Source organism: Pezoporus wallicus, unplaced genomic scaffold (assembly GCF_028554395.1).
Source record: "Pezoporus wallicus isolate ANWC-B61680 ecotype Strahan unplaced genomic scaffold, APGP_CSIRO_Pwel_v1 contig_227, whole genome shotgun sequence".
NCBI lineage: Eukaryota > Metazoa > Chordata > Aves > Psittaciformes > Psittacidae > Pezoporus > Pezoporus wallicus.
In genome coordinates, this window is record NW_026635704.1 from 4,630,535 (window position 1) to 4,657,301 (window position 26,767).

General features: G+C 40.4%; 1 protein-coding gene across 4 annotated transcripts in view; it reads right to left on the minus strand.

The window, feature by feature from the left end:
• Window positions 1-22,421, minus strand: part of ANKRD12 (ankyrin repeat domain 12) — a 66,057-nt gene extending 43,636 nt beyond the window's left edge. For 3 of the 4 annotated variants that reach the window (XM_057397477.1, XM_057397476.1, XM_057397478.1), the window contains exon 1: window positions 3,712-3,849. Coding sequence is in view for 2 of the 4 variants with exons in the window: in XM_057397478.1 (XP_057253461.1) it covers window positions 3,712-3,798 (87 nt within the window). In the remaining 2 variants the exon portion in view is untranslated. Of the gene's footprint in view, window positions 1-3,711; window positions 3,850-22,303 lie in introns of those variants that run through there. The other variant, XM_057397475.1, reaches the window with a different exon arrangement.
• Between the last annotated feature and the right edge of the window lie 4,346 nt (window positions 22,422-26,767).

Sequence of the window (26,767 nt, forward strand, 5' to 3'; positions counted from 1 at the left end):
GTTCACTCTTCTGTTTCCTGGAAATAAGTTATTCACATCTTCATATGAATTCAGATCTCCTTTTTTTAATGTTTGGCAAAAGAGCTACACATCTCTGCTTCAGAAGATTACCTAACAGAGATTGCAGAGTATAGGGGTTATGTGGCTCTGCAGATGTAACTGCTAGTGTTATTAGCAGAGAAGGAACAGTTTATGGGGATCAAAGGCAGGAGATTACTGGAGAGGAAGGCATCAAGACAACCAGCAAATACTGAACTGAGCAAAAGAGTCACTGATGAGGGAGTTCCTTTGGCAGCAGTTGCAGGTTTAATGGCCAAACTAGCACCAATTTTCTACAATGACAGTGAGCAACAAGAAGAGGTGAGGGGGAGTCAGAGGTATAGAATGCAAGAGGTAAAAGGGACCTCGCAAGCAAACTCTTTATTTTGATTTATAAATTATAAAGTTATAAATAAATAAAACTCAAACTGGAGAACAATTTTTATGTAAAATTCAAAGCCTTAAGAAGGAAGAAATTAATCTCCACTATGAAACTACAATAATCTATTTCTATAGGCTCAAACCAACAAACAAGCATACCCCAAGCATTTCACGCCACACCTTTAGCAAAGAAACAGGGAAAAAGAACACTTTAAAATTGACAGATTTCAGCAAACCCACCACTTTTGCTTTGATGAAAGTGAACAAAAGATGAAAATTTATTTTAACCTCTGTTATCATTTTTTATAAACATAAATAAAGCTTGAAAAAATTGACATAAGTCAGTTTTGCTAAGAAGCTGTTGGTTATATCTTGAAGATTTCCTGTGTCAAAACTTTCTTTCAGAAATACCAAAATGTCAAGATGAGAGTTTATAAAGCCAGAACATTCAATTTTTGTTTTAAATAACCTAAAATCTTTACAAAATGTCACTTATTTGCAAGAGTATACATAAAAAGACAGTATTAATACCACTAAATTTCCATGCAATAGCCTTCCTATTCTTCCTGCTTGTAGGTCCCAGACATTCCCTCTTTCCCCCGCTATTGAGTAACACCTGAATTAATTTGACCATATATCAAACAAGGATCACAAAAAAAACCAAATAATGAAGAAACCCCAACATTCTTTCATCCTTTTACTGGTAAGCCAATTTCCTTTCCCGATATTCTGTTATCGTCCTCTTCTTATCTGAGTAGTTCATCACAGCTAGCAGGAACAACTACCTTTGCCTCACTTTAGTGGGACCAATAAAACAAACTAGGAAGAGACTAAAAAGTCTCAAGTTTTCTATTAATGTTCTCAGAAGACAGTTTCAAGTAGATGCTGAATCCTCCTATCTTTCCCTGCTTCTTAATCTCTTCCTATCTTATATCCGTTCATCAAATGGTTTTACAGAGAATACAGGCTTCAAACCAGTAACATTATGTATGACCACACACACAATCACCCTTTCCTGAGAAGACAGTTTTAAAGACCCTTTGGGAGATAAATGGATTCTCTCTCCTTAAGGCAATATACAAGTCATCATTTAATTTCTTTCCTTGTTTAGGTCAGATATAAGGAAGAAGTTCTTTACTGTGAGGGCAGTGAGGCACTGGAATGGGTTCCCCAAACACGTTATGAATGCTCCATCCCTGGCAGTGTTCAAGGCCGCGTTGGATTAAGTCCTGGGTGATACGGTTTAGTGCGTGGTATCCCTGCCTATGGCAAGGGGGTTAGAACTACATGATCTTAAGGTCCTTTCCAACCCTGTTATATGATTCACAATGAAGAATATTGTTCTGTCTTCTGTTATTCAGTAGTATTACAGATAAATTTGTTCTCTATTGCACAAGTGTACTAAGCAGACAAAATGGAGAACTGGATTATTTGCAACTTGGTTGGGCTATTCCAAATAATAGAATCATAGAATCATAGAATAGTTAGGGTTGGAAAAGACCTTAAGATCATCTAGTTCCAACCCCCTGCCATGGGCAGGGACACCTTACACTAAATCATATCACCCAAAGCCTCGTCCAACCTGGTCTTGAACACTGCCAGGGATGGAGCATTCACAACCTCCCTGGGCAACCCGTTCCAGTGCCTCACCACCCTCACAGGAAAGAATTTCCTTCTTATATCCAATCTAAACTTCCCCTGTTTAAGTTTGAACCTGTTACCCCTTGTCCTATCACTACAGTCTCCAATGAAGAGTTCCTCCCCAGCATCCCTATAGGCCCCTTCAGATCCTGGAAGGCTGCTATGAGGCCTCCACGCAGCCTTCTCTTCTCCAGGCTGAACAGCCCCAACTTTCTCAGCCTATCTTCATACGGAAGGTGATCCAGTCCCCTGATCATCCTTGTGGCCCTCCTCTGGACTTGTTCCAACAGTTCCATGTCCTTTTAATCTTGAGGACACCAGAACTGCACACAATACTCCAGGGGAGGTCTCACAAGAGCAGAGTAGAGGGGCAGGATCACCTCCTTCGACCTGCTGGTCCCGCTCCTTTTGATGCAGCCCAGGATACGGTTGGCTTTCTGGGCTGCGAGCACACACTGCCAGCCCATGTTCATTTTCTCATCAACCAGCATCCCCAAGTCCTTCTCCACAGCGCTGCTCTGAATCTCTTCTCTGCCCAACCTGTAGCTGTGCCTGGGATTGCTCTGACCCAGGTGTAGGACCTTGCACTTCTCATGGTTAAACTTCATGAGGTTGGCATCAGCCCACCTCACAAGCGTGTCAAGGTCCCTCTGCATGGCATTCCTTCCCTCCAGGGTATCAACTGAACCACACAGCTTGGTGTCATCGGCAAACTTGCTGAGGGCGTACTCAATCCCACTGTCCATGTCAGTGACAAAGATGTTGAACAAGACCGGTCCCAACGCCGATCCCTGAGGGACACCGTTCGTTACTGGTCTCCAGCTGGACACTGAGCCATTGACCACAACTCTTTGTGTGCAGCCATCCAGCCAGTTCTTTATCCCCTGAGTGGTCCATCCATCAAATTGATGTCTCTCCAATTTAGAGACAAGGATGTCGTGTGGGACAGTGTCGAATGCTTTAAAGTCCAGGTAGATGACATCAACTGTTCTACCCCTGTCCATCAGTTCTGTAGCCCCATCATAGAAGGCCACCAAAGTGGTCAGGCAGGATTATTTTCAATTTGGTTTGAAAATGATGGGATACTTCACTTCCACAAACAACAAACTACCTTTTCAGTATTACTGGACCTCCCATATTCCTTCATTCTCCACCACTCAAAAATGGATTGTACAATTTTAAAGTGGACTCCCTTGTACAGGACTTACTCGTAACCCTTCTGCAGCACTTGGCTTTCAAGCCCTGGGAGAGGATACTAGCCCATGTATTACAAAGGAACATAAGAAACTTGTTTGTTCACTGGTCTGTGCTCTGTCACAGGCCTTCAGAAATGTTTCATGCGTTTGTTACAGACAGTAAGACACCCTAAAATTAAATATAATATGAATCATTGTTCTTTTAAAATATGGAAACTATGAACTAACTTGTATCAAATAAACCCAACACATCCAGCTTCTTTTTGAATTAAACTGCAAGTCACAATTAAAGGCATAAATTCTGTTCCCTAGTTCAATGTACAGACACTTTTTTTCAGCACTCAAGAAACCAGAATACAGATTTGTTTCTTCCTGTTACAGCAACAAAATTTGTGATAGAACACATGCTCTTCATTTCACTGAAATTAAATGGACATTAATGTAATTTTGTTACCTTTTTTGCAGTTGTTTTTTCCACCATGGTGCTGTCACTGTCAGAATTTTCAACTTGAACTGTTTTTGAAGACCCAAATTTGGGCATCTTATAGCTGTTTAGCTAGCTGTATCTTGTATCAGTGGGTTCATTGTGTGTCTGAAAAATAAACAAAGAACACTATTTAAATATATACACTGCAGTGCCATTTCAGGACAAATGTTGTTACTGCAGATGGTAGCAGAGCTGAACAGTATCCTAAAAAGATGGGTAACAGTGACACCTGACTTCAAGCATCCCATTCATCTGCAGCCCAAACCTTGGGGCGAAAACCCAAAAAGTCAAACATGGCTACTTCTTGGGACACAGCCATTAGAAAACCACCAAGTCAGCCGCTGAACTGCCTCAGCCCTCTAACTTACCTCTTTGGCAGACTGAACACTTCTGGGGATTTGATGGGCCATTTGTTGATTATCTCGCTTAATTTTATAGGTAGGAAGCACAAGATCATTTCTAGCAACACTATAAAGAGCAATTAAGCTTTCTAGCCTGGGAAACTGAAATTTGTCTACCCAAAATATGGAAAGACAATCAAATTTTGGTGATTTACTGTACTTTGTGTTAGATCAAGAGATAGGTATTACAAGAAAAAAAATCTAAAGGTTAGACCTGGAACTAGAAGCCTTAATTTTCACTGTCTAGTAAATTAATTATATAAGCCATTGATATATATATATATATATATGCATATATATAAATATATATGCATATGAAGCTCTAAGAGCTCTGTGATGTTTCATCTCCAAGCCAAGTGTCATTATAAATTCACATAATGGAAGAGGTCTGGCTTGCCTCTTCCACAGAGCAAAGAACCACTCTTCTTGCAAGAATAAAGGTCGTGTAGAAAGGAAAACCACATTTGACTTCACTTTAAAGCTGGTGATGTTTTATGGGTCTTTTTGAGTTAATGTATTATGTTACAAATATTTATGTGATCACAGTCTTACTGAGTCTTGTAGTAATTTTATGTCTCACTGAGACATTAAGAGTGACATTTATATTGTTGCTTTACAGTTAAGATTCTGGGATCATCATGTAGCAAATTTGTTGGTGTTATAGGGCCGCTGTTTTGGTTTGACATTGGTAACTGACAACAGAGGCTGATATTTTCTCTTTGGCAGATGACTTTGAGAAAACTGTTTTGCACACCAGACCTGACACATAAAATTTTCATATTTAAACACATTTCTACACCCCACCCACCCATCCAACCCCCACAAGACCTAAACTATGAGAAATTCCCTAACAGAATACTTAGCTAAGATTAATACTGTTATATACAGCAAAGTAATATCTCTCTTACTCCTCCAGAACAGAAAGGGAAGAATAAGAGGAGAAGGAAAGTTTAAAATGTTCAGTCCTCAAGTTAGAAAATTAGGAAATGCTGCACTAAGGTCTGCTCTTTTCCTCCACTTTCCCTACACCTGAGGGTGGTGTGAATTGTTTTGGTGGTGTTTGTTTGGGTTTTTTCAACATTAACTACAAGCTTAGGAAAAACAGGAAGAGCTTAATTAGAAACTGTCTGACATACCATAATCTGAATCTTGCCTCCAGTATGATACAAGACACAACATTGTGGAATTCCTACTATTCTGTTCTTACCCAGAACAAAAGAAACATTAGTGTATTCCCTTCATCTATGTAGTGTATTTTAAATAATTCAAGCTACAAGGCATTGTATAGGGGCAAGAGGATGATGAGAACATTTTCAAAATAAATTAATAAATTAAAACTAAAGGTATTTTTAAATAATACAGTTAGCACAAATACTATACAAACATAAAGTAAATGAAAATGCCCAGAGAAGCTGTGGCTGCCCCATCCCTGGCAGTGTTCAAGGCCAGGTTGGATGGGGCTTTGAGCAACCTGGTCTAGTGGAAGGTGTTCCTTGTCCCTACCTGGGGAGTTGGAATAGATCATGCTCCAACTATAAGCATTCCAATGATTCCATGAAAAGAGAAATCAGAGCATGTTTCCATTTTCTTCACCACATGATCAAAAGTAAATGTGAATTTGTTCAATTCTCAACCCCAAGCCAATTACGTTTTGAAGAGAGAACTGCTTTAGAAGTTCACTATAACTGAGCATCACATACTGGATTATTGAAAAAGAACCATCACAACTATCACACGGACACATGGCAGCATTTTCATTAAGTATTTTATATACCAGGTTGGTATTTCACAATCCCTCTGTGAAACACTTTTCAGATATAAATGCTACAAATATTTGAGGAGAAAAAAAAATTCTTTTCAGAAAGTGTAGCTCTTTTATAAGAGCTATGGTCCAGAAATGTAAGTAAATTATTCAACCCATGATCACATAATATATCTTACAATCAAATTCTGAACTGAAGAAGCGATTTTACTGTCATTTTAATTTTATTTCCATTTGCCTGCAATGCAGTGCCATTTCAATTCATGTTCTGAACAGTCAACAAACATTTTCATTCAGAGTGAAAATGCAGAACATTAGCAGGTTCTTCCAGGGAAACCTAGATCTGTCTGCTTTGAGTTTCCTTCAGGGCTGTTTCTTAATGCAATTACTGGTTTATTAGGCAGCCTTGATGGCATATTTCAAATCACCAGAACCCTAAACCGAGTGTTAAACTCTTTACATTCAAATTATTCTCCTCTGTCACAACAAGCAGCACCATCACTCTTCCTCTAACAGGCACAGCTGTGCTTTTTCTCTCACACACTGATCTATTTCACCCTTTTCAATAAAACATAGAATCTGCTTTCTACTAAAGAAACTTCTCTGCACGTAACAAAGTGGATAATCAGATTTTATGCTTGCATGTCTTTATGCTTGAACATATTTCCTGCACATTCATTATCAGTTATCAATGTCCCATTATTTGAAATACTGTTAAACTTCTTTTCTCAATCATTTTTCACCTAAAGAAAAAAAAAATAATCTATTTCCCCCTTAGAGTAACAAATACAAGCATTTTGACAGATTTACAGCCAGTGATACAAAAAGCCAGGATTATTTCATGAAAAAATGCTCACCCAAACCCCCCCCATCAACCACCAGAACTTCAAACACAGGAAGCTACAGAAAATTAGGCATATAATAAATCTCTAACACCAACAGATTACTGTATTAACTTATTAACTTGTATAAGCTTACATCTAGTACCAATGAAAGAGTATGCTCTCACCTATGTGAAAAAACAGAATTCATGCCATACTCCAAGAACAAAAAAAACCCTCTCTTCCAGTACGCATTTACTCCAGACTGGGAAACAGTGAATCGACTGTACAAAATTTCTGCTATAAATATTTGACAGGAGTACTTCAGGATGTTTTGCTAAAATTCACCTTCTGAAAATGACAGCTAAGGCTACATCTACATTAGCAAGGAATACACAATTATCAAGAGCAGATCTGTAGACTGGAACAGCTGGTAACAAAAAGTCAGAATTTACACTAGTCACATTTTGCAATTTTACCCTAGACTACTTCTAGTGCAGTCTCATGTACTAAGCACACATTAAAGGTTGGAGCACATTCAGCACACTGCTGAACACATCTCTCAGCTTAAAACAGGAGGAATTAAGCTCTGATGCCACTCTATAGCAAGCTAAACCACAGTGAGGAGAGCTAAGGATAGTAATTTTAAAGGTGTATACCTGATTCAAACTAAGACACTGACCTGATTTCCTCCTAGCGATCTCCCCCCTCCCATTCCCAAGACTTTGTCTCTTCCAAGATTATTTAGAAGTGACTAGTATGATCTGCATCTCAAAGCTATTAAGACTCTATTATGGAAAGGAAAATAAAAGTTGGTGGATGAGTGTAATAGAGAGATGTCTAAGAACAGCTGAACTGAGAGAAAGGCAGGCAAAAGCCAACATTACATATTCTGTTCAGAGAAAGCCAGCTGGCCAACCCTTATGTACATACTGGCTAATTAAGAAGTACGTAGGTAGCTCCCGCCCAGCCATACCAAATGTTATCTACATTCTGGTGGGAGTGTTAAAAGCAGCTAAGGTTAATGCACTAGGTATATTACAAAAGACTGAAATCCACAGAAAATTGTTTTGGTTTTGTTTTTTTTTACATAGGGTAAGGAGCAGAGTTTAAGCAGAAAGATACTAGCAAAAAGATGTTCATTTAATTAAGTTTAACAGTCTTTGGGTTCTTTTTTTCTTCGTATCGAGAAAGTACAAATTACTTCAGTATTTTATTTCACAATAAAAGCACCCTTCAGCAAACAAGAGAGTGACTTCTTCCCAAAAGAGATTTGTTAACAAACTCCAGTGTTACTAGTACTAAATGAAATGTGATGGGAGATGTAGCAGCATTGTCAATTTTTTTCTTTTTATAGAACTCAGTGCTTCTATACACAGAGTTATTTAACCATAACCTACTGCTATACAATGAACCAGCTGCCAGTCAGACTGCAACGCATGTGTTATCAGATCAGCATCTACCTTTTCACACACAGTGTCCAGTAAGAAAAAAATGGCTCAAGATGGAACAAAAGATTATCTGGGATCTTTTGGTTAGAGGCTGGGGACATGCTAAGACATGCAAGACCTGGAATTTGGGACTGTGGGGAAAGACTTTATTCGAGTACAACATACACTGGCTTGGGAAATTAAACACCATGTGTATGAAAAGAGCATCTCTATTTTTGCCTGGTATTTCCACCACAGAAGTATGCCTGTGAGGAGTAAAACTTCAGATTACTAAATGAGAGAATGTGACTGTGATGAGGAAGCTGCAGAGGACAAGTCAGAAGGGATTATGCTTGTGAAGCAAGCACAGCAGACTCTGTGATCAACACACAAGACTTTTTTTTTCCCCCTAGAACACAGAACACAAACCAAAATTATTCAGTCTTGCCATTCCTGTGGCCCTGTAAAAAAGCACAAGCGTTCCATCTCCTTTTAGCTTTAATGGAGGATGACAACTTACTACTGTGGTCAGTTTTCCATTACCTCCTTGGACAGACATACTTGTAGAAAAGAAATCTTAAACACTGCTGATGACTCATGAGAATGCCAAAATGATGGTAAAGAACGGGACATTGCCCAGGATGTGCACTTCAAAATCTCATTAGAACATTATGCAAAATACTGGTTTGAAATTTCAAAATTTCAGAGTGACTGTAGCCACAAAAATTTTAGTCTTTCTAATAAGGTCTTCATAGCAGAGAACTATATAAACACAGCTATTCTATAATCATTGCAGCAGTTTATTTGATCTTTACAATGAAAGAGCTGTTAAAGGCTTCATTTGAGCAAAACCAGTTCCAGATATTGTGCAGAGTCCTATGAAAACAGTGTTATATGGATCTCCCAAAAGACTTCCTCCCAATCATTTAGCAATCAAGGACGCTGAAGGGTGCAGAAGTCAAAGTTGAGCAGGTAGAAGACCTATATAATAAAACACTTTTTCCAAAAGCTGAAAATACATTAGACATGTGCAGCTGTAACGGGCTAAACATTCACTGCAGTACAACCCTACCGGCAAGCCCACCTCCTGTTGCAGGCTAGAAACATGTTATCATTTACAAGCTTAAAGAAAAACACATTTTGAATAAGAAAAGATGAAACAGAGGCTCACTGTGTATGTTATACTATCCAAGACTAAATTTTTACTATCATCCCTTCCTGTGGGATGTGGCATACACTAAAAGACCATCAACTACGATGAACCTAACAAATTACCAGGTACTTTTTGCCCTGCACTCCATGGTGTCTCACTGCACTTGCAATTCAGTTCTCTAGCAGTAACTAGCATGAATTACTAAATACAACTGGCTTTAGGTAGCACATCAATTTAGTATGATGGAGAGAAGAGTGCCTTAATGGTACATGCAGTGGCTTATGCAAATGAAAGGTGACAAGAACATTTTTTTATTTGGAAAATATTCACAAGCTCTTTTCACACATGACTGTGACAGTGCAGGCCATGTGGATTCCACTGTCACAGTTATGATGAAAGAACTAAGCTCCAACACAGTCTCAAACTAATGGTGCCTAAGGCAACAGTCTGTTGTGGTATTAAGTGCAAATGCAGTATGCAGGGTGGACATGAGTCACAAATCTGGCAGATTTTACAACAGCATCTGATGGTAAAATATGACAAAACAGGAATTCTTTTTTATTACAGTTTTCCTTTAAGATTTGCACAATACTTGAGATGAGTTTGTGGCTAGAACATGCAATTCTAAGATCAGTTCTACTCCTTTCTCTGCTATACCTATTGTGCAACCTCAGAAAAAGTGCCTTACCGCTTCCCCCCCCAACATTTCTCCTGACTAGATTTTGGATGATACATTAAAAAAATCCAAGAGAACAGAACACCAACCTAACAAACATACTTTTCAGAAATATATGCCATGACATAATTCGGATATGTGTATTCTCAAGACTCCACAGATCCTAGCTAATACATGGAATGGTCTACTAGACTTGCTGCCCTGTCAAAGCACTTCTGATTTTGATATGAAATGTTTAGATACTTGAGATCCAAACATCTAAGAATTGCACAAATCTTTCTGTAATAAGAAAAACAGAATTATTTTAACCCCATTTTATAAGGGTGTCCTTGAACAGTGAAGCAGGAATAAGCAGTGACTACTCATAACCTCCAGAACAGCTTTTAACATACTCTGAAGTACCTACTCATTGCATGCCAGACTCCACTACGCAGCACTAGGGCCAAGTCCCTGAAAAAAAGCCGACAACCGACACTCAGGCAGCAAGAAAGATTTTCCAGTACTTCAGCTGGAACTCACCACTACTTCCTACCAAAATAAAGAACATATCTCATAGTCTAGGAATTTCTACTCGGAAAAGCAAAAAATGAGGACATAACAACTCTTTCCTATATAGAAAACAAACAAGACTCTACAGGGGTTTTGCACTTGCCTATATAGGACCTCGGGCTCCAACCCAGAACACCTTCAAATCCCTATTTTAAGAGCCAAAGTTTACCTGTGGTTGGTATCAAGTGTCAAGTTCCACTGATTTACAATACTCTTCAATTTAGTTTCCATGCTAATCATAGCACCTAAACTTGTCTTTCTAACAACTATGCTCTAGTAAAGAACATGACTGAATCTGTAGGTTTTTGATTAAGTTTTAACAAGGCTTTACCCCACCTGTCTTACTTAAAAAAACCAAACACATGCTTATCAAAGAACACAAGAACTTCATTGCTCATAGAATTAAAGAATAACTGAGGTTAAGGAACATCTGGAGGTCATCCAAGTCCCTCAGTTATCTAGTCAGTCAGACATTTTCAGCTGTTGTTGCACCTTACACAGACCAGGTCGAGTTTGTTACTTGAGCAGGAAAAAAAGCTGTAAAAGAAAACATGGAGAATAAAACCCTTCCTATTGCTGACTCACTATAGACACATATAAACCATGCAGCTGTATTTTACAAGCAGCAACTTGAATAAGAAACCCAAACAAACTAAGTTTGGCCCAATATTTAATTTACAAAATCTAATTCTCCAGTTGAAGATACCACACCCCAATATGCCTTTGAAATTTGTTGCATGGATTGACTGAATGTTAGAGGCACTACTGGTTTGTGAGTTTCAGACAGCTCACGCTTCAATAAAAGCTGTACCTGAGCAAGAGGTGGCTTCTCTTTTGTGTCACAGCTCATTAGAAATATACCTGTACTTCTTTCTGTAATGTTTTCTTGCAACTACACTTACAATAAATGTCAAGCAATTAAGGATTCTAACTCTTGCTGAAGTAGCTCTGAACATCTCTCATGTTACACACATAACTAAAACTCAAAAAATTCACCTGGCAGAAGGAAAGAAATACATTTGCACTGATTTGTCTCTGGAAGTAAAATCAAAACAAGACAAAAACAGATTTTCAGGGTATCTTACAACTCTGATTTTATTTATACTTCCTCAGACATGATCAAGCAACATACTCATTTGCTGAACATTCCTTTTAAGCCAGTTTAGTTCTTAATGCTCCTACAGAAATGTTTAAGTAGCACTTGAGGCAAAAACTTTGTGATCATTCTCACTACTGGCAAAGGCAAATTCTCATAGCAATTGAAGAAACTGGCTTCTCTTGCTGTGTGAAATTTTTTTGAGAACTTGGTGAAGTTCTGAGGAACTACTGACCAGAAGCACATACAACAAGTGGCATCACTTACTTCCAGACAAAGAGAATCCACTGGTTACACATACCATGATTCCCTGCTATTTCAGCTTGTCTTGATTTCTACCTTCTTAAAGAGAAGGAAATGCCTGCAATACTTTTAATTATTATTACTTTAAAACACACCCTAAATAAAAAGCAGGACCTATCCTGGACAACACTACAGAACTTACTATCCATAAATCAAAACTGGGAATAATAATGGTTAAGGTTCCCCTTTCACAGACAGTAATTTATTTTCACAATATCACTGGAAGATGAGAATACATTATGTCCTTCATTTTACAGATGGCAACTTCAGTTCACAGAACTAATGAAGTTGGGAGTTTCAGCAATTTGCCAAACCCAGACTTCATTTTTCAGATTATTTCATGTTAGATAGCACTTTATACTTGGGTAGACCATAGCTACTAGTGACTTCAGTTTCAACTTTTGCAAGCAACTCCTCTTCCCTACCACTGCTGAAGGAAAAAGGTAAAACAGTGTCAAAGCAGTTATCCACAAGTGAGAAAAACACTTGGCAAATGTTCACAAAAAAAGCTTGCATCTTACATGAATTCCAAAACAGACTAAAACTTGGTAATATTCAGGGTCAGTACTCAACTTTCTTGAACATGGGACCCTCTTTTCTCTTCCTGAAACCTCCTCCTAAGTCAGATGACTTATTCCAACTTCTGCAAGAGGACTCCTGTTGGAGCAATATCCTGGACTGCACAATTGTAACTTATCCCCAGAGATCCACTCACTTCATTACTTTGAAGTGGAGTCCCAGCCAAAAACCATCAGCTTGTGCTCACATTTTGCTATCTGCAGAAGTGCTACTCTAACATACAGCAGACAGCATTTCTGACACAGCAGGTTACTGACACTAACCTTTATGCAAGAGGCATGGAAACACAGACAAGAAGCACTAGTTTCACTTCTTCCGCAAGACACTCCTATTTTCTTCCTTTACTTTCTCTGAAGTTTCCAGTCCTAAATAGATTCTGAGGTCCTCCCACTGCAAATGTCACTCTGCACATCAAGATTACGAAAAAAAATCAAAGCAGCTTGTTTGTATCAGACTTCTAAACTCATATAGAATTAATTACTGTTTATACCTTGCCAAGGTACTGGAAAAAAATCACAAAATCTAAAATTTTGTCAAAATATCCAAACAATCTAGTCTTGCTTGGTATAAAAGAGCAAAAAAACCCTGAACATGACATAGAAAAAGAAACAAAAGGATCCCAGCTATCTGTAAATGACCTTTAATGTTCTTTCAGTAGATGGTGAACATGGAAGAATTAAAGAAAATGAGTGTGCTAGGCTCTAATTCTACTTTAACATATCACAGTAATATTAGTAATCACTAAATATTAAAGTTCAAGTACCCAAAAAGGTGTCATTTTCAAAGGACGGGAGACTCTCAAAGAATCAGTTAGATTCATGGACCCAAAACCTGGGTAAACCCATCATATCCATTCTGTATAGGCATCAAACCCTATCCAAAAGAAGACAGCAGAGACTGTCTCCAAAAACCCTGTAAGGTACTGAGAAAATGTACGAAATAAAAGAAGTAGGGATGAATTCTTTCCCAGTTGACTCTTGGGCATCTCCTAGAACACTGAACTATATCCTGACATAAAAAAAAACAAACAAAACACTATGGGAATTAATGTGCTTATATAATGTTGTTTAGGGTGAAAAATGTTGACAAACATGGCCTAAACTGACAGGTCACACAAGCCTGAAAACAGACAAGTGGGGAAGATGGTGCTTTGCAACAGGGATCCCAAAAGAAGATTTAATATAAACAGACATCTGAAACAGGGAAGCATTGAATGAGAAGGTACCTGAAGGAGCAAAAAGTAAGATCAAACACGATGGTTTCTTCAATTCTGTTTTTGAACAGAAATAGTTTCACAAGTCTGAAATCCTAAATGCTAGTTGATTGTTAAAGAAAACACACAGGGCTAAGGAACTGTCTTTACAGTAGGTACTCTTTGATTTACATCTCAATCATATGCATAATTACATTCGGGATAAAATTTCAGAACACAAGTCCTTCCAGCTTAAGATTTCAGGATAATATACTATTTCACAGAAGTCTTAGCGCTGCAAGCTTGCTTAATCGTGAAGCATGTGGACTGGATAGTATATAATAAATGAACTTGCAAAACCACAGTCTTAAGCGATTAATAATTTCACAATAGGATTGGAAAAATGCTATTTTTTTCCAAAAGTATAAAACAGTAGAACATTTGATATCACAATGGCATCCCAGATTGTGCAAGAATAGCAGAATCTTCATCAATAAGCCCGTATTATCTTGCAAAAAAAGGTACATCATTCTATCACCACTTTTTTATCATATTGAGTGCTGCACTCAAAGCATTTAAACTAGTATTTTCTGAAAAAACTGATTTAGAATTAAACAGTTTAAATTACCAAAGCTGAAAGTCTGTGGAGCTTACATATAACATAAACCAGATGCCATTTTTAACAGAGAATGGTTACGAATTACTTAAAAACAGAAAATGCTTCCTGATTCTGAAAGACTTGCGTTAAAGCTTCTTTTTATGCGCTTAAGTACACATCCCCTGGCTCAAACTGGGAGGACCAAGATGTAGGAAACAAATGTTAAAGAACAGGATTATGTTCTGACATTAGCAACAAAAAAAACAAACAAACAAAAAAACCCCACCACTGCCTCTCCCCAAAATGGTGATAAACCTGCCTTCCAGAAGTCTGACACTGACTTCCATTTCAGTGTGGCACGGACGGCTCCCATAGTGACAAAGGGCATCATTCCTTCTGAACTACATATACCATTTCTACAGCATTCCCCCATGTGGGCCAGTAAGGAACTGCAACCGGTGCCAGAATTCAAGACATATCTGGAAGATGTTTGTCATTACTTTCTTATTCACAACTGCACTTCCCTACTCTCACATTAACCCTTTGTCTTTTCATGCAAGATACTAGCATTATTGCTCTCATATATGTCTACATTCTACAAGGAAGCACTGGAAAGAAACAAATAGAACGATGAGGGTACAAATACAACTGGTCGAATAAATAATTGTTTTTCTTCTTGGAAGATCAAAAATATCATTAATTTTCTTTTCAAATTTTATCAATAATAAAATTATAGTTTCTGGAGAAATGCTTTTATTAATACTTATGATTTAGCTACTTTTCAGATTTCTCCTTTGGCAGTAGAAAATAAAGTTGTTTCAGTTTCTCACTCACAGACTTACTCTGAGTTGCAGGCACTGGAAGGGACTCTCCAATTGAGTTCTAGCACAAACAACATACAGAGTACAGACATGTATTTGTCTTTTCTTTCTTAAAACAATATCAGAAACTGCAATTTTAGTAAGTGAAATGAAGTGCAAATAAGTCTTATTTATGCAGCCAGTTAATTAGTCACTAAAAAAAAAAAGACTTCACTGAGAATACGCAGCAGTACTTAGTAGAACGCAACACAGCTTTACAAGACTACCACATACAGGCAGTACAAGAAGAATGCATCCTTTGACTCTTAAAAATGAAATTAGGTCAGGAAAAGCACATTACCTACAACAGTTGGAAAAAAAAAAAATTCTATTCCACACTATTAAAAAAACCCCACCAACAAACAGGGAAAAAAAAGAAGAAAAGAAGTTTGACAGTTTTACAACCTATGAAGTCCTCAGCAGCAGGTTCAACAAGGAATCCCAGTAAACTAAAATGAGAACAACATTTTACTCACACTGTTGGAGTGAATTCCAGGTTCAGCTGGTCATGGCTATAAGCAATCTGCTTTAGCTGATACCACTCCGAGCAGGTGGAGAGGTGGACTAGGTGACCTCCAGGGGTGTTTTTTGATCTCAGCTAGTCTATGACTCTGTTTTACCAATTAGAACTGCAGATGCTCTTTACCTCAGCGACAGCATGTCTACTGGCAGCTGTCTCCTCATGCTGATATGTTCACCATACAAGAAAGTTTAAGCCTTCTATATTCTCCAGCGACTTCTGCTATGTAGTCAGGACAGAATTTACTCCAACAAAGACCTACACAGGTGGCTAGAAGAACCTGTGTAGCTTGTGAGTACAGATGTCATATGCAAGTTAAATCACATCATTAAGACATCTGCGTAGAATACAAACATCATAGTCCTACAGAGGGATATACCTACCTGTCAAAATAAACATTTACATAGGAAAACAACCTTACTTTTTTACTCTGAGAATCAGACATACTGATACATAAGTTTCCAGGGCGTCTGAAGGGATCTCCCTTTATTCTGGACGGCCTCTCAAAATAATGGAGATTCTTGATCCTCTAAAGAAGAAATCTGTTCTGGGAAAGAAATGAGTCGTGCTTGCCCAAGAACCCTGGCTCTTAGGAGCAAAAACCACTTACTGCAAAATTCATTAGTCCTCCTTTTTAATCTACAAGTTTAAAAACTTGTATGTTCACAGGTGCTTGCTTCCTCTTGAGTCTTTTTCAGAATGAGCTACAGGTTGTAAAGAAGCACCTGCACAGATGTTTATCATAACATGATACTCCCTTTAAGTAAAATGGAGAAGTGGAGGTGTAAACTTTTAATCTAGTGGATCCTTAAAGATGTAACTAAGTGGATTTTAGTTACATCCTAATTAGATGTAACTATGTAGACCTTTGTCAACTAAGACAGACTATTCCATTATCACAGTGACTACCAAAGGAAAACTTACAAGCCTTTCTATCAGTACTTTGCCAAACTCAATTGTCAATAGGCTTGCTTATCTTGAGTTTAAATTCCTTCTACAGGAACCTACATCCTCTATGGAAACCTTCTAAATATCTGAAAAACAAGACATTTCTAACCTACTGTATACATGATTACTAGAACCTCAGTAATTTCCCTTTAAATCTCTATAAACTAATGATAATTTTCCAACCTAAAACAAAAAAATCCCACAACTTACCTGCAGCACTGCCAGAAGGAACATAATCTTAAAACCATGCAAAGGCCCTTCATGGTCTAAAAACAGATGAACTGCCAACACCTACTTACAGACCTCCAACTTCAGCAGGATTCACCATGGGTAAACAGCGCACCTGAGTGCTACCATTCATGTGTAAGACCTAAAGCAGCAGGTGCAGGGAAAAACAGCAGGCATCTGACTAGGCTTACCTACAGGTCCCTAGATGGATAACAGAGGTTTTTGTCCTGGCTAAACTGTGAAGACATGCAAAATATTTTACGGTCTTTATTGCCACCTCTTGGCTATCACCACATATCACAAAAGTAACAGAACAAAATGGTCTGTCAGTTCCTTTACGGAAATAATTTTTCTTTGGGGGAAAAGAGACTGCGAGGAAACAGATGGAGTGGAAATAGAGAACAGAGAATATCCAGAACTCTGTTTGCATACAAGTATAACTATTTAGAGCTGTAAAGCTACAACGAGTAGTGCAATTAACCTTCATTAATGTTTTACTATGTTGTCTGGAGAATCGCAGGGACTAGAAAGCAAAGAAGCAGTTATTTTCCAGACAAAAGACAGTATTCTTTATTTTTTTAAAAAAGGTAGGTAATACAGTTGTCAAGACACCTGTCCCTTCTTGAAGTCAGAAGATGAATGGATTAGCATTACCCGCACTAGAAAGAGAACTTTCCATTTTTCCTTTGTAATTAAACTTGTAGTAAGAACCCAGATTAGTAGGTTGCTGAACAGCAGAGCACCACAGAAAGATGATTTCTCTCATTTAGCTATCTTTGTTCCACACAGTCTTGAAGCAAACATAAGCAAGAAGAAGGCATTTCCATGAGCCTGCTAAGGAAGTTATTTACCAATCAGAGTTTGAAAGGTTTGAAAAGCCAGACACTTTTTAAGTAGGACTAATACAAAAGGCTTTGAAAGGAAAAGGAAACTATTGGAAACGTCTTCACATAAGTAAGCCCATTTTCATTGTCATCAAAGCAATGGGACTTTCTAAGATTTCTACCACAACAATAGCGGAAATGCAAAGTGTTATTTGGTTTCTGTTGCAATTAATACATTTTGAAGCTCAGAGAGGAGAAATAAGTGCTTTCTAATCTCTGATGTTTTACAGCCTCATAAAGGCAAGATACAGAACAAGAAGAAATTTCAATACTCTCCATCTCCACTAGGCTACCAGCAAGTGGAAAGCACATGCCTGGAGCAAGGAAGAAAATATCTCAAGTCTTTCGCTTCAGCTTGCATTTTTACTTTTTGTCTCCAATATAGCTCATAATTGTTTCTAACATTGCTAATGACTTTTCTTAGTGTAAATCAGTCCTCTTGTGGCATTATCACTACCTACAGCACTCCAAGTAGCAGCCATGAAACCGAGGAGAGTTCATTCAATATTGCTTGCTAAAGATAAAAGTAGTTGCAGAAGATATAAGGATGCTTTGTCAGATCCAGGGAGAAACTCAAAATAAGCCAAGGCACAGTTATACTCTCAAGGACTTCAAACCTCTCCTTAAATTAATATTTAGGTTTCATGCAAGGTGGCAATAAGGGTCCTCAACTGTACAGCTAAGATACAAAGTATGGCTCCACAAGCTTTGGAGGCACCTTCTAAGACTTCTCTAAGTTCTAGAGTAATGATGAACTGGTAGGAAAAAAAAAGCTAAATATGTTAGCAGGGCTCTGACTTCTGTTGTTCTGTTAATAAAACTATTCAGTGTCATAACACAAAATGCAAGACAGAGTTTGTGCTAATATTTATTTCATACCATCTGTTGCTAGAGCCTAAGTAGAGTCTAATGATGTAGTTAAAAAGATATAGTTTGATTTGGAGACTAAATGACCAACCAAAATTTATACTACTCCATCTGCAATAGAACATAGAAAAGAAGAAACACCAAGCATTCATGCCCAGCCCACCTCTTCATAACATAAGATCAAAAAAATATCAAAAGTTGTTCTGAGTGTGTATATTAACAGTGTGGTAGCAGGTTAATCATTACATATTTTCTGGTCAATAGTTTTTTCCTATTTTACAGAGGACCAACTGTGCTCATCTCTCAGTCAATTTCATCAGCCTAACACTGTCTAAACATGGCAAACCATTCAACACTTGCTTTCACATATCTGTATGTCAAATTTTGAGGAAGATGTTCTAACTCAGCCATTTCTAGGTGCCGTGCCCACATTTCCACTACAAGGATATCCAGGACTTTTCCTCTAGTAAAGCTAAAGCTGGAACAGTTTATGGGTTTTGTAGCAGTTTAGACACCTAATGCTGCAAAGAAGCTGCTGTTTGAGACTATGACTGGTGACCTCTAATTTAGTAAACACAGATATTATATTTTCAATATATTCTTTAAATCCTAAGGTAAGTGGTAACATACTAGTATCCCCTCCAAGTAATGCCAAACAAACATTGAAGCTTAATAAGCACTCGTTCAGCCTGCTTATTAAAAGACCTTTTCCTCAAAGAAGTTAATTTATTGTGCAAGCCTGCTGGAAGAAAACATAAATGAACTTCAGTTTGTTGCACAGATCTTGCTTTCTTACTCAACATCTGTCCTAAGCTGTGCTGTCTGTAGTATTCAGAGTTCACAAATAATTTTGAGTAAACCTCTGGGTGGGTGAAGAACACACAAAGAGATGGCAGAAATCCTTGTATCTGAAAGATTGAGCTGTCATCTTTATGAAAGATCCAAAGGCTCCGTGATCAACTGTCTGCATTCAGTGATTAGTAGAGAAAACCTAGGAAATCAGACAAGGAACTCACATACCATACACCAAAAAACCTGACAGCACCACAAGAATTCCACTATAGTCCCCTGGGTGCTGAGAAAAACATTGGCACGCCTTGACATTTTACCTTGCAAGACATACAGAAAAGCAGAAGTATTAAAGGGGGAGTAGGGGAAGACACAGATGGTCAATGGGTTTACCATTATGTTCCCAATGAAGGATCCTGCTATACCTCAAACCCTGGAATTTTTTTTGAGAAGACAGTTTCTCAACCTTGCACAGAAACCTACTAAATTCACATAGGGTGACATTAAGGTCTCCAGCTGATAAAGTCACAAGGGTAGCTGAGAGTATGAGTTTCCATCTAAAGAATGAAATAAAGTGACACTCAGCATCTGCACAAGCCTCAAGTAAGAAGCACAGGTGAAATGCCCTGACATCTCACTTCATCTTGAGGATCTTAGAATCATAGAATAGTTAGGGTTGGAAAAGACCTTAAGATCATCAAGTTCCAACCCCCCTGCCATGGGCAGGGACACCTTACACTAAACCATGCCACCCAAGGCTCTGTCCAGCCTGGCCTTGAACACCGCCAGGGATGGAGCAATCACAGCTCCCTTGGGAAACCCATTCCAGTGCTTCATCACCCTCACAGGAAAGAATTTCTTCCTCATATCCAATCTAAACTTCCCCTAAGTTTTAACCCATCACTCCTTGTCCTATCACTACAGTCCCTAATGAAGAGTCCCTCTCCAGCATCCCTATAGGCCCCTTCAGATACTGGAAGGCTGCTATGAGGTCTCCACGCAGCCTTCTCTTCCCCAGGCTGAACAGCCCCAACTTTCTCAGCCTGTCTTCATACGGGAGGTGCTCCAGTCCCCTGATCATCTTTGTGGCCCTCCTCTAACTTGTTCCAACAGTTCCATGTCCTTTTTATCTTGAGGACACCAGAACTGCACACAATACTCCAGGTGAGGTCTCACGAGAGCAGAGTAGAGGGGCAGGATCACCTCCTTCGACCTGCTGGTCACGCTCCTTTTGATGCAGCCCAGGATACGGTTGGCCTTCTGGGCTGCAAGCACACACTGTCAGCTCATGTTAAGTTTCTCATTGGATCTATCATCCTGGTGACTACTATCCACTGAACTATTGCAAATGAATACAGTGGAAGAAGGAAAGCAAGCACATGTCCATTAGTTCTTTGCAGCTGCCCAGCACCTGTGGGTAGCTCACTATGTTCCTACCTAGAGTAAGTAAAATGTGAGGACAACCAAACTGCTATCAATCTGTATACTGAAAACTACCTAAACTCTTGCTGCTTCGAAACTTGAGAGCAGAAATGCACAACCTCTCCCCCAAAATCATGACATGTCAATAATAGTGAATTATTTTAATAAAAGTTAATGATTTCTTATAGACATGATGATCTCACCCTTTCCTAGTATTCCAAGATTAAACAATTTTTCCTGGAACATAAGTACATTTGGATCATTCCACATCTGTCTGATAGCTTTTTGCTCCTACAAGAATCATAACTTACTTGTCTTCATTAAAGAACTGCATTATCCCACAAACTACCTCGTAATTCAGAGGCATATAATTCAGATTTTCCTCCACATCCCATAGCCTGTAGAAGGCAGGCACAGTGACAGCATCCAGACAATTTCCACAAGACCTCTATCTGACAATACTGATATTGAACTACTCTTTTTATCTGGGAGTTTAAATAAATAAATAAATAAATAATACCCTTTAATTTCTTGTCAGCTATCCAGTCTGTAACAAACACTAAATAAAAGACTGACTATTAGCAATATTCCTGCAGTCAAGCTAGAACTACATAAAGAACCGTGCAGCTGAGCCTGGCATTCTCTCTTTTCTTGCCCTTCCTTTGTTGCCTAGTGTCACCTGTGCCGCGCGAGTTGCAGTGCTCCACACCAGCGGCGGCTGCCTTGCACTGGCACACCAGGCAAGCTCAACGTATTCTTCTGCAGAACAGCCGGGCAGCCGCGAGCATGCAACGGAAGCCGCCGGGAACGCCTCACCCGCTCGCCCCAGGTCTCGATCTGAGGAGGCCAGGCCACCCCGGCAGGGCGGCACGGCCGAAAGCGGCGGAGCGACTCCAGAGGCTGGAGCGAGCTGCCGAAATTCCCGAAACGGAGACGGGGCGGCGGCACGTATTTGTGTGTGCGAGCGTGTGTACACCGCCATGCCGCGCTCGGCACCCGCGCCTCGGCCGCCCGTACAGCCCCCGCCACCTTCCACACCACCGCCCCGGCCGTGCCTCCCGCCACAACGGCCGCCCCGGCCCCCGGCACCGCTAGCGGGCCCCCCGCGGGACGGCGGGGCAGGGGCTGGGCTGGGCGGGCGAGAGGCGCGGCCGCCAGACGGTGACAGCGGCGGCCATGGCTCCCGCCGCGGCTCTGACAGGCTGACAGCCCAGCGCCGCTGACCGCCGCCGCCGCCGTGCCTCCGGCGCCCGGCAGCCTGCCCTCCGAACTCAGTAGGGGCGGCGCGGTGCCCGATGCTCGGGAGGGCAAGGCAGCGGCTACACCCCCTGAGGCGGCACGCGGTGAGGGCTCCCCGGACGCCCCACTGTCCGCCGTGTGGAGACAAGGGGGCGTCACCCCGCGGCACCGCGGCGGCAGGTGGGATCGGGGGGCCGCGCCGCGCACCGGGAAGGGTCGGGGAGGTGCGCTCCGGTCCTCACCTTCTCTAGGGAGCCGGCGGCGGGACGCGTCCTCCTTCTCCTCCCGCCGCTTACCCCGTCCTCTCTCTGTGGCGGCGGATCCGGCAGGAGAGCGGCCACCGCCCGCCAGCGCCGCCGGGGGTGGCGCAGTGAGTTTTAACGGTTGGCGCACTGCGCCTGCGTGGCGGGCGCAGCTTGGCGGCGCATCTGAATGAGGCGGGTGTGGGTATGTGCTGTCTTGGGTGTCCGGTGTGAGTGTTCGTAGGCGGCAGGACAGGATCGTTGCGTGCCGGCAACCTGCAGCGAAAGGTCCCGCAGCCTCTCGGAGCAGCTGCTGGCCGCAGGTGCGTGTGGCGCGGCGCCGGGGGGGGGGGCGCTCCCCTTCGGGGCACTCGCGCGGAGGGGCTGCGGGCGGATGAATCCGCCGTTCCTGGGCCTTTTCGGTGCTTTCTGCCGCGCCGCCCTTAGGCAGGGATCTCGTCCGCCCCCGCTCGGCCCTTCGCACCCTGGCGGGTGCAGCACGTCGCTGCAGGGCCGCTTGTGTGGGTGTGCGGGCCCCAGCTCCGCAGAGCCTGCTGTCTGGAGCTCGGGCCCGTTTCCAGGTTTAAGAACAACATAGAATCGTAGAATAGAGTTGGAAAGGACCTTAAGATCATCTAGTTCCAGCTCCCCTGCCATGGGCAGGGACACCAAAAAGTGTGTAGCTTTTAGGGGCGTCTTGCTTGCGCCAATAAGGGAGACGTCATACAAATGCATCAGAAGGGGTTACAGGAGTAGGCTGACGTTAGTCCTAGTTGCAACTTTGAAAATGGGTCATTCATCTGCACTTGTGAAAGGCTTTGTAACTGCTTATTAAAATAGTATTACACGTTAAGACTTAAAAGAATTTAGTCACATGTAGTTTGGTACTTGTGCGTTCTGGATGGGTGTGGGGGACTAAAGATACATGGGCTGTCTCAGGGGTAATGTTTTGAGAAAGCAACTAAACAAAACCCTTCTACTTAGTGGAGTCTTAATTGCCATGCTCAGTCTGCTACTGGATTTCTTTCTTCTGTTAGTTGTGTAGAAAGCAAGAATTCCTTAATATTTACTGTGCAAGTCAGATGGGTGAATTTCTCAGATGCTTTTTTTGGAATGAAAAGACTGCTTTGATTAAGGCTATCTATTATGTAGACTTTCTCCACCCATCATTTTCCAGCCCGAGTAGAGAATGGCATCGCAAATCCCAGGTATTCCCACGCTTCACAACATTTTACTGTTGATCTGCCTAATCTGTTCAGGCAGATTTCTCTCACATGCTTTCAAGAATGTTACTGTAATGTATGATCTGCTGGTGCAGGTCACTTGTGGTAAAGCAACTGCCTTCATTTAATTCTGTTAGTGTACCAGGAGTTCTGTCAGGTGACCTGGAGCAGGAATTCCAGCACCCCTGAGTACATCACAAAGGGAGTTGCACTTGCTTCATATTCTTCATGTCAGCTTGATTGCAGAGGTCATCACATGAGATGGCAAGCACACTGAGGAGTGGACAGGCTAGGGGCTAACAATGTAAGTGGACTAACAACTATTTACCGAGGAAGAATATTTTTCCTTCTCACAATACTATACAGGGTTGCCATTGCTGATTCACCCTCTAAAACATGACAGGCTACAAGTATAGTGTGGTGGTGTAGCACTGCATCCTGATCCTCATGCATCCGCATGAGTAGCATTTCAGGATTTCAGTGTGTGCTAGTAGGTGTTCACAACCAGCAGCTGACAAAACAGGGAAGGAATCTTGTGAGCAACATCTGCAGCAGATGTTAAGATTTAATATCTAACTAAAAAAGGGTTCCTTAAGCCTTAGTCAAGTGCTAATTGCTCCCCTACATGGGTTTCTTCCCCTTGTCTCCAGAGCCCCCTCCTTTTACATACAGCACAGCTGTAAAATGCCTTTGTAGCTGCACTGTGCTTCCCTTGATCTGCCTTCCATGGTGAAACATCTTGTGTTACCAGCAGTGTGAGCTGCTGGTCTTAATCAACATGAATGTGTGCAGCATCTAGTTGGACTCCGTCATTGCTGAACTCACATCTAGGAATTCAGTGACTGAAAATCTCTGATTATAGTACAAAAGTCTAAAAACTTTATCCCAAGAACTAGCAGAACATCATGCTGGTGAAAGCATACACACGTGCCTTTGGTGGGTAAGTGGCAGGTCAGCCAGTGAGTGGCCCAGCTAACACTGCACCGGTGGAACTGAATTTCAGTGCTTCTTCCTATTTAGTGACAGTGTGGTTCCAGGTGACATTTTTCTAGTAGCGTGTAGAGGTCATGGAAACACTTCATTATGCAACACTGTTGGGTATGTAGTGGAGTCTCCCATTACTCCAGACTTTCCTCCATCTTCACCAAAGGAGCAACCACCACCCACTGGCTTGGCCCAGTGGTTTCTTTGTGCTTCCATGTTCTAAATCTCTTTTCCTTTCCCAAACCTATTTTTCTTAAAATTTTCTCTATAGTCTTTTAACTGGGGTGGGAAAAAGCCGCCTTTTTTTTTTCTTCCACTTTTAGATAATATAGCACATGAATTCTTTCATTTTTTTTCCCCATTCCAGAAGAGGGATAAACAAGACCACTAAAACCCACAGAATCAGGCCTGTTGCTCCTCTATTATCAGTTTAAAGAATCATAGAATAGTTATGGTTGGAAAGGACCTTAAGATCATCTAGAACTCATTTTTCACTTAACTGGCCACCCAGTGCTCTTACAGTCCAAGATACTAACTGGTACATCAAAACTGCAGATTTAGAAGTATTTGACTGGTTAGCTGCCTAGCATTACTATTAGTAGCCCTCTGCTGTTGAGGATAACGGAACTGATGTCTTACTAGTATTTGTTAGCTGAAATATTCAGTACTACTAAAAGCAAGTACCGAGTATTACTTGCAGCTGTTCAAGACTAGAAAAGAGAACCTGGATATATTACAATTCTTACACTATTCTGGAACTCTTCCATAACAATCACTGTTTTAATCCTTATCACAGTCAGATTTAAGTTATTATGAAAGTATTTTTTAATATAGTAAACAACGACAAGTAACAAATGTCGCAGAATCTGTATTTCTAGTTGACATGTTTCAAATTTGCAATGTTCAGATTTCAACAAAAGCTGAAATAACACAAGATGGGGTTTTGGTTTTTGTTTTTCAAGTATTTATTGTAATACAATGATAGCCAAACTCTTGATGTGGAAACCAGAACCATAAAGCTTCATGCAGTTGATGAATGAAGTGGGTTTAGATGGGAGAGAAGAACAATGGTTATTTGCGTATTTCTCTTCACATATTTCAGAATGCTAGAGCTGCACTACAGTATTGAAATTAAACAGTGGTGTATCAGATTTGTACCACACTGTAAGGATAATACCAAATTATCTTTTTCTGGTCAAATGAGTGGCAGACTATGATGTGCTGCATCAAAATGAGTGACATACCTGTCTGTGGAACATCATTAAGGTGATCTCCAGCAAATGGGAAACCGCTGAGGTTCATGTTTTGCTCATGAGACAGACATTCAAGATTTTTTGTGTATAGAGGGAATGAATAAGAGCAAAGTGGGAGGAGGCAATGAATCCTGTTGTCCAGCTTTACGAATGGGAGGAGTCTGGCAGTTGAGTTTTGTTTTGGAATACTTGAAAGTTTCACACTTGGCAGGTCTAAAACTATGTTTCTTTTCAACACAATTATGCAATCCCGTCAGTTTCAGTTACATACAAAATGCTGAATAACTGCAGCACACAGTAGTTCCATAACACGTGCAAAGTCTTCATTTATGTTCAGTGTATACTTTGAAAATAGTTGTCTGCTTTCATACTAGATTAGAATATGGTAATCCTGTATGAATAGGAATACAGCTTTGTTGTTACTGAGAAACAGCTTAGTTAGATTGGTATATAAAAATAAGCATCTCTACATCAAAATGCAGTGTGCTATCTCATGTCTCCAGAGAAGTGCCAGCTGCCTAGTCTGCTACAAGGCATCTGGCTATTAGACACTCAAGTGACCTTGAAGAAGAGCATTCAGCAACTTTACAGATAATACTTCAATCCATGCGTTATTTCTCATAGGCACAGTGCTTTATAACATTTACGTATAAGATCAGGCTTTTTCATTCTTATTGGGTGACTGCTTCACTCGTGAGTTATATTTATTGAATTTACTTTTCCATTTGTATGCAATTCAATTATTTCATTTTATAAATTTAGTAATGTAGAAGGGAAAGCAAGTTTTACATACAAATGATATTCTCATATATTTTGCTCTCAGAACTACCAACAGTAACACTACTTAAACAGTATATCAAAGAACTTCACAGAGTCTATTGAAACAAAGGTAGGGCATGAACAGACTATAAGAGATAACCATTATGCAGGGAAATCTGTAGATGCAAAACTTGGGCAAGGGAAAACAGTTTAGGAAAGAACTGTTAATCAGAGTATCAAACCAA